Source organism: Salvia miltiorrhiza, chromosome 6, assembly GCF_028751815.1.
Source record: "Salvia miltiorrhiza cultivar Shanhuang (shh) chromosome 6, IMPLAD_Smil_shh, whole genome shotgun sequence".
Taxonomy (NCBI): Eukaryota; Viridiplantae; Streptophyta; class Magnoliopsida; order Lamiales; family Lamiaceae; genus Salvia; species Salvia miltiorrhiza.
The window spans coordinates 21425857-21433440 of record NC_080392.1 but is presented as its reverse complement, the minus strand read 5'-3'; the positions used below and the strand labels follow the sequence as shown (position 1 = coordinate 21433440).

The following is a 7584-nucleotide window of genomic DNA, read 5'->3' as shown; positions in this document are numbered from 1 at the left end:
ATGAGATTATTAAACTTGGAAATGTAGTAAGTTGGAATAATTTGACAATATGTGAGGACTGCTGACAAAGTCATTCACCTTTAGACGATTTGAAGAAGTCAGATCAAAAACTTATTTTCTACTTATCAATCAAAAATAGCAAGTTGAGACATTTTTGTATTGCAAGCTAAGCTAAACACAACTTTGAAGAATGCTTTTAAATTGGGATTTACGGTACAATTGAAATAAATATCTCTAATTATTAACAATTGAGAACCACCCTTAGCCAACCCATCGCACTAAAACTAAATCACAAGATTGAACATCAACCTAAAAAAACATCAAGAACGAATTGAAAAAAACAATTGTTTCTACACAAAATTCAAAAACATTAAGCACAAATTACATCCCGAATCCAATTCACAATAACCAGAATGATTTGATCAATTCTTACACAATACATGGTATAATCTACTAAATATATATATTTTTAATTAATACCAAGTCGTCAAACTACAGCAAGACAATCCCAAAAGCTGGTCACCACAATAATACACTACAGATTTCAAAGAATTTAACAAGAGCACATGGGAAACATGTCGCATGATATCTGGATTCACAAGCCATGATAACAAATGGAATTGAAGAGTTGCAAAACGGAAAAAATATGGAAATAAAATGATCATCTACAAATTGCATGCATTAGTGTAATGTATGAATTAGGTCAGGACAAATATCTACACTTGTAGAAGTACGCGGCCAATGAGAGAAGGGTTGAGCTTCATGGTCGCATAATATCAGGTCGCTGTGAAGCAAAATGTCAGTAACCTCAAGACACAAAAAACGATAGTGAGGCTTCTTTATAAACCAGCATTAATCTTTTCCGAGAGCACATTTCTGCCTCTAAGACCTGAGTAATGTTGCCATACACAATTACACTCCAGTATGCTTCAAGCCAAATCAGCAATCTTCGTCAAGTTGAGAAAATGTCACGTACATATATGCAAAACAAAGTAGGAGTAGACAGAAATCATACAAGTACCACATCAGGGTAGAATCTCCAGTAGAAATACGAAACCAGATGCATTCGGCTAGAGAAATATATCTCCTGAAGCTACACAAGCAGCAAGTTCACAACGTTTACTGTCAATGATCCATCAAGGCTGCTTCAGTCTCTGATAAGGGAGCTGCAACAATGAGACGAGATTTTTTTCATCAAATAATGGTGAAAAAGGGTGACGTGTCCGTTTATGCAGGAAAATTAGAATAGTCAAGGTACAACAAGGATCCGTTAAGGAGTCGATGGAGAAGGACAATAAGTTTTTCCTTATCTAACATGCACACAAACACAGAAGCTTTTAGACAGTAATCCATCTTTCCTCAACAACAATCATTTTCAGAAAATAGGTCATGTACTCTTACTGTGCAAGCACAAGAAAGAAAAGGCACTTGAACAAAAGGTAATAAGAAACCAAAACACACATGCAAACTTCTAACATTTGCTCTCTTAAATCCAAGGTCATAAATCAGGTAAAGAATTAGGAGTAAATAGAGAGAACTGACGGCAAAAGTGACTTCTAAAGAAGCTCAACGTATTTATGCCACTGAGCACACCCCTTCCCCTCAATACTAGCCACCGACTAAGATAAATAGTATGAACTTAAAGAACGAGATATTGCACAAAAGAGCATCTATAATCCTAATTTAGTTACATTACTACTTCATGGATTTCACAGAATGGGAAGCATGTCAACAACCAGAAACATTGAAGAGTATCGATACCATCTGGAAACTAGAAAATAAGCAAGCCTCGTGTACACTGTGAAATATGACGTACCAAGCAAATCCTCGTATGAATCTGCCAAAAATGCAGTATCCATTAGCAAAGGAGGAGAGAAAACTTGATCCTCAGCCTCATCAATATCATAGAATGACCTATGTGCATCAGAGACCGAAGAGTTTGACCCAGCAGCGGAGAGGAAACTGTTCACACCATCAAATTCATCAAGAGAATCCATATCATTCAGTATGTCTGCAACGCCACTGTACCTTCTCCCATGATTATTGTCCTTAGCATGGGTCTGAAGCAAGGAGGAATCTGCTTGAGATGTGAATAGTTGTCTACTTTTTAGAGAATTAATTTTGTTATCCTGGGTATGACGAGATAAACCAGACCCAGAAAGTGGAACAAAGTAGTGCTCGGAGCCATCATTAGAACGACTGTCTTGTGAAGATTCCGAGTTGCTTGTTTTAGACAAAAGAGCAGCTTCTCTAACAGACCTCTTCAGATATTGTAGAGAAAGAATATCCTCATCTGCAGAAACATTTGAATCAGAAAAAGATTAGGCAGAAACTGACAAATTGATATCACCAAGGATAGGCAACAAATCACAAACCATGTGTTGAATTATCCATGTGACTGTTTGATGGGGGTTTTTCTACAAACGTTTTGTCCATTATGGTTTCTGCTGGATTGCCTTGAGCCATATTATGTCTCTTTTGCATGTTTACACCTTTTCCAGAAGTAGGTGTCGAACTAAATAGTGGAGGCAGTTTCAAAGTAGGGGGACTAGCTGATACGTTTTCAATTTGAATGGATGACAATCTGGAGGTTATTTCAGCCACCTCATCAACACCACTTTCCTGCGCATTACACAAATTCATAATCAGACGTCATGAACTCCAGAAATTTCCTCAAAAAACAAAAAAAGGAAATATATATAAGTTACCAATGTCCTTCCACTGCTCTGCGCCTGGATAGGTGAGTTTGATCTAAAATTCATAACAGGGGGGAGATTAGATGATATGCTATTCACTTCCTCTGTAAGTTCTGAAATTGAGTTTTGTATGGTTGGAGCTACATCCTTTAGTTGATTAATGAGCACCTGCATTCACACAAATTTCATAATATATTATGACCTCTAGGCTCTAGCTAAGCCACTCCATAATGTCAATTCACAGGACAACGCTGGTCCCAACTTTAACTTTGTTACAGCAATATGCTGTAAGTAAAGAAGATGAACTACCAAGTTTCATAACACACCTTGTACCCTGCATCATTGCAGGTGCAACCATATTGAGTGTGTCAATGACATTTAATTACCTGTATGCTGTCTAGGTGCTGCCGGTGTTCAGCAAGTGTCGCAGCCAATGACTCAGCATGACTACTGGTATCACCATCGTGCCCACTTCGCAGGAGCTCCGGGCCCTCTCCATCATTGGCTTTTGACTGCAATAAAATTAACATAAAGAGTTCACTACATTAGAAGAATTAAACTGTGAGCATGCTGCCAAATGTTAACGTTAAGAACAAGAATATATACATCGTGAAAATCTCCGTATCAGCAATTGTAGCATAGAAGTGTACAGGGAAAAAAACCAAAGCGATCAAATATTGCACCTCATAATATATCAAGACACCTGAGGCAGAAATAAAGGAAAGAAAATAGCTCTGCATAAAGTAGCATACCAGTTGGAGGGACTGTTTATGAATCCGCTGCAAAGCATGTGTCCAACGTCGCAAAACTTCAGCAATATCAACTGTGGGCTGTCCTCTAGTGTTTCTATCATCAAGTCGAGAAAATTTTTCTTCATTTTTGTTCTCCGTAATTACATCTGTTTGTGAACTCTCCGTTTCCTCATTATCTAGCTGTTGAGAAGTCATACTAGCAGATGAAACTAAAGAACTTTGATCCATCGCTGCCAACAAGGCCGAACCAGAGATGCGATACCTGTGAGAGAATGCGCAGGATAAGTCCATTATAAAGATAATGCCAACCAGTAGGACCCATAATCATCTTAGAAATATTACCTATGCTCTCGATGAGCTATAAGATCCTCAATTGGGCCTGAAGCAAGGACCTCATGTTGACCTATACAAATCGAAAATATATGGGACTATTCAGCATTGCATGAGATAGATTAATGTATTGTTCTAGATCGTACATTGTAATAGGAAAAAGAAAATACAGGGTGATCATGAAGATTGTACTACTATAAAATTAGGGTCATATTTTAAACATAAACTTGTAGCCATCGGACACGTAAAATGTCCAATATGGGATTTTACAGTAAAACTCCCATTGAAATTCATCGAAAGGCAAAATAAAGTATGCCAATTCAATATGATAAAACATTCTTGAAGTATACAAAACAAAACATTTCTTTCATTAATGAGATCCCAAGCTGTAGCTTAGAGTAAATAAGTTAAGCAAATTAAGAGAACCACATAGGAGTTCGACTTACTCTTGCGAGATAACAAAGAGTCCCACAAGCGAGTAGCTCTTTGAACTATATGAGAATTTTGACTTGAGCTAGATACGAGCTCATCCCAGAGTTCACCTTCAAGTTTTACTTTGTTTCTCAAATCATGAAGTTTTTCAAGCTCTTGCTGTAAATATGCCTACAGAAGCAACCATAAAGGTGTTACAACAAAGTCTTCTTTCCATGAACAAAGTCGCATAATTCTCCTTATTCTCAAATGGTGAAATATACTATTAGGATATCTTACCTCTTCAGCACATAGACCACGGAACTCAGCTGTCATTTCATGAGCCAAATCAGACCACATTGCTTGCCTTTGCACTGCAGTCTCTGCATTTTTCAGAAATCTTCTTCTTTCAAGAGCTATCCTCGCCTGTGTACAAAATATTTTGAGGATATTTGGAATAGGACATAGAAATCATAAAACTTCCTTACTGTTATCAAACTAAGGTAGACTATAAAGAATCAAGAATCCTTAAAGAAGGCTAAGAAGCAGGTGTAATAAATTTCATGCATAAAGTCAATGAAGGTATTACTAACTTGAAAATCAATACCATCACAATCATATCTCGATCTCATAAAATATATAAAGAAACTAAAGGGTTCAATGACCAAAAAAACATAACAATTAAAATTAAAGCAGTTCCTTTGTTCAAACATAAAGACAACAATAAACAACATATTAGTTTCTCTAAAATAAACTAATATGGTTCTATAAACAACGAACAAGATTCTGAAAAACCAAATTTTCCAATAAAGTAGCTCAAGATCCCCCAACCTAGAGCATAGAGGATTGGAGAGAGCATCTACAAGTTGATAATAAATCTTGTCAATCCTCATTCTATGGTGGGCTCAAAACAAATTACCTTAGTTACAGGAAGCAGAGTAGCTGCATGCGAGAAAGCTACATCGGTTAATGGAGCAGGCAGTGGATTTGATGCAACATCAGCTGCAAATGTTCGCCTATGGACTTCTCTCAGAGCATGCAGGGAAAGCTGCCATAAGAGTTCGACGAATCTGTAACAATAACAGGAACATCTTATTGCAAACCACTCTAGGAGTTCCGAACAAATTAACACCACCAATTTATGGAAGAGGACCATAATTGGTACAGAGTCAGTTTCTGACTACACTCAGCTTTAACCGTTTAAGAGATGCATCGCAATTATTAGATACAAAATGCCAGTCTTACATGGCCTGTTACGGGTATTTGCCAGAAATGTAGTTTGGAAGCCTATTACAGCGTAAAAACTCAAAAGCCAAACTTCCTCCAAGAAGGTGGAAGTGATTCTTTCTACATTTCAAATCAGGACAATCCTTTCAATTTCTTGAATAAATGAAGTTTAAAACAACTTACTTAGGGAAAGTTTTGTGGTAGTTTTCTTCTATCCTTGTCAAACCAACTTGTACATAATCAACATCCAACTTTATTCAGATACTTCTATATTACTATAACTATCTATATATGTATTGAGTTTGGGTAGATCAAGCTAGCACAATTTCCAGATTCTGAATGACAGAACAAAATCAAGTCAAAGTTAAACCCATCACTGATAAGATTCTGAATGGTAAAAGCTATCACAATGAATCCAAACTATTAATAAGATACCAAACTAATCACTAACTGCTAAACCAACCTCGGTCCACAGCAGGTTGCAAGTGATGAAACCCTCGAATTGCTCCTGGGCAATGCACCTTGCGATTCCAGCTCACTTATAATCCCTTGCACGACCTGAATTTTCCCCCACATCACAATCACAAAATTACAGCAAAAAACCAAATTATACGCCCGCCTACGCATACAATAACCCAAAAATTCAGCAATCATTTACCTTCCGAAAATCCCTAGACTGAGCCGAATCAAAAATCGGCCACACCTTATCAAAATCCTGCAGAGAGATCATCCAAAACACTTTTATACCGAACGCAAACCCCACAAAACGACTCAGAACCAACACAAAAACCGGAGAGAGAGAAGTTAGAAAGAGAATTTGCCTTGGCGGATTGAACCGGGCCACGGAGAGACGACAGGATGAAGTAGAGCAGCTGCTCGCCCAATTTAGGGTTAGAATGGCGGAACAGCCCGACCCGAGGAGTGCCGTTGTTGGAGCCGACTCCGATTACGCTCGGATCCAGGCCGAGCAACAAGCAATTGGTGTACATTGCGCTCTCCAGCTCGATTTCTCGCTCCTTCTCTCTGTCCATCGTCGTTCCACGGCCGCCGACACCCTCAGTGCGTGTGATGTATGTGTGATTTTCCGGGGGTTTTGTGCGCTTTTCCGATTAGATTTCGTTTCCTGTTTTGATTTTTATGACTTCTCCAGTTGAATTTTTTTTAAAGATGAGACCCTTTCTAGTCTTCAAATTACGGAAAGATCCTTATCTATGCGAAAATTCGTTTCTACGCTTTGCCTAAATTGTTCTTTTATTTTTATTTTTTCAAATTTCAAATGAAAACTGTTAGCTTTACGTTGAATGGTCATAATTTGATGTTTTTTTTTTTTTGATAAATTTACAGTATTAAATAAATAAATTTAAAAGTCACACCATAGGAGATTCGAACCCAAAAATCTTTAACTTTAGGTATTAATCTCTTACCGCTAAACTAACACACGCACACAAGTCATAATTTGATGTTATTAGAGCATCCACAGTGGGGATTACTTGATAGAAGGGGGGACCACAATGAGTAAGGAGGCCACAGTGAAATGACTTGATAGCTTACTTGATCTTTTTAGTTTTGATTTTTGTATTTTTCATTTAAATTTATTTGCACAATTTTAATTAACACAATTTACTAAAAAAACAAATTGTATTAATTTTAAAAACCTAAAAAAACTTAAAGACATAATTTAAAATTATTTGAAAAAAATCTAAAGACATAATTAAAAATTACATAAAAAAAAACCTATCTAGTCTCTACCGTCCCTTCGCCGAGCTAGGATCTTCGCCACTCGTTGCTTGTGTCATTCTAGCTGCTCCGGAGTCATGTCGGAATTCTTCATGGACATGACCCGATCGTCATGGATCTCCCTCTTGAGGGCATTCTTTTGGTCGTACATCTCCATGATTCGGGTAATTTTGCTGTCGGACTTCTCAAACATCTCATTTGTTTCGAGTGGAGCCTCCGACACTACAAGAAAACAAGCGTTTAACGACCGAAATTAACGACCGAAATTTTCGGTCGTTAATTTTGCGGCCTTAACGACCGATTTACGACCGTTTAACGACCGATTTTATTTTTTATTTATTTTTATTTTTTAACGACCGAAAATTCGGTCGTTAATTATTTTTTTAATATTTTAATATTTAATTTTTCTTAACGACCGAATTTTCGGTCGT

At 37.2% G+C, this 7584-nt stretch overlaps 1 protein-coding gene across 2 annotated transcripts; it reads right to left on the bottom strand.

The window, feature by feature from the left end:
- Positions 1–446: 446 nt before the first annotated feature.
- LOC130987467 (AUGMIN subunit 6) lies at positions 447–6598 on the bottom strand. Of its 2 annotated transcripts, XM_057910996.1 has the most exons (13): positions 6238–6595; positions 6075–6131; positions 5880–5974; positions 5109–5259; positions 4490–4615; positions 4225–4381; positions 3791–3851; positions 3449–3710; positions 3083–3208; positions 2709–2864; positions 2376–2622; positions 1817–2293; positions 447–1166 (listed from the first exon to the last, which is right to left on the bottom strand). In XM_057910996.1, exons 1-13 carry the CDS (start codon positions 6445–6447, stop codon positions 1126–1128), a joined length of 2166 nt encoding a protein of 721 aa, XP_057766979.1. In that variant the 5' UTR covers positions 6448–6595; the 3' UTR covers positions 447–1125. The 2 variants fall into 2 exon arrangements, with proteins under 2 accessions (XP_057766979.1, XP_057766978.1); XM_057910995.1 differs by lacking the exon at positions 447–1166 and having other exon boundaries at positions 1677–2293; positions 6238–6598.
- Between the last annotated feature and the right edge of the window lie 986 nt (positions 6599–7584).

Coding starts and splice junctions, on each gene's coding strand:
- LOC130987467 (XM_057910995.1), bottom strand. CDS start 6,447: ATGGACAGAGAGAAGGAGCGAGAAATCGAGCTGGAGAGCGCAATGTAC. Junction 5,975..6,074: donor AGTCTAGGGATTTTCGGAAG/GTAAATGATTGC, acceptor GGGAAAATTCAG/GTCGTGCAAGGGATTATAAG. Junction 3,711..3,790: donor ATAGCTCATCGAGAGCATAG/GTAATATTTCTA, acceptor ATTCTCTCACAG/GTATCGCATCTCTGGTTCGG.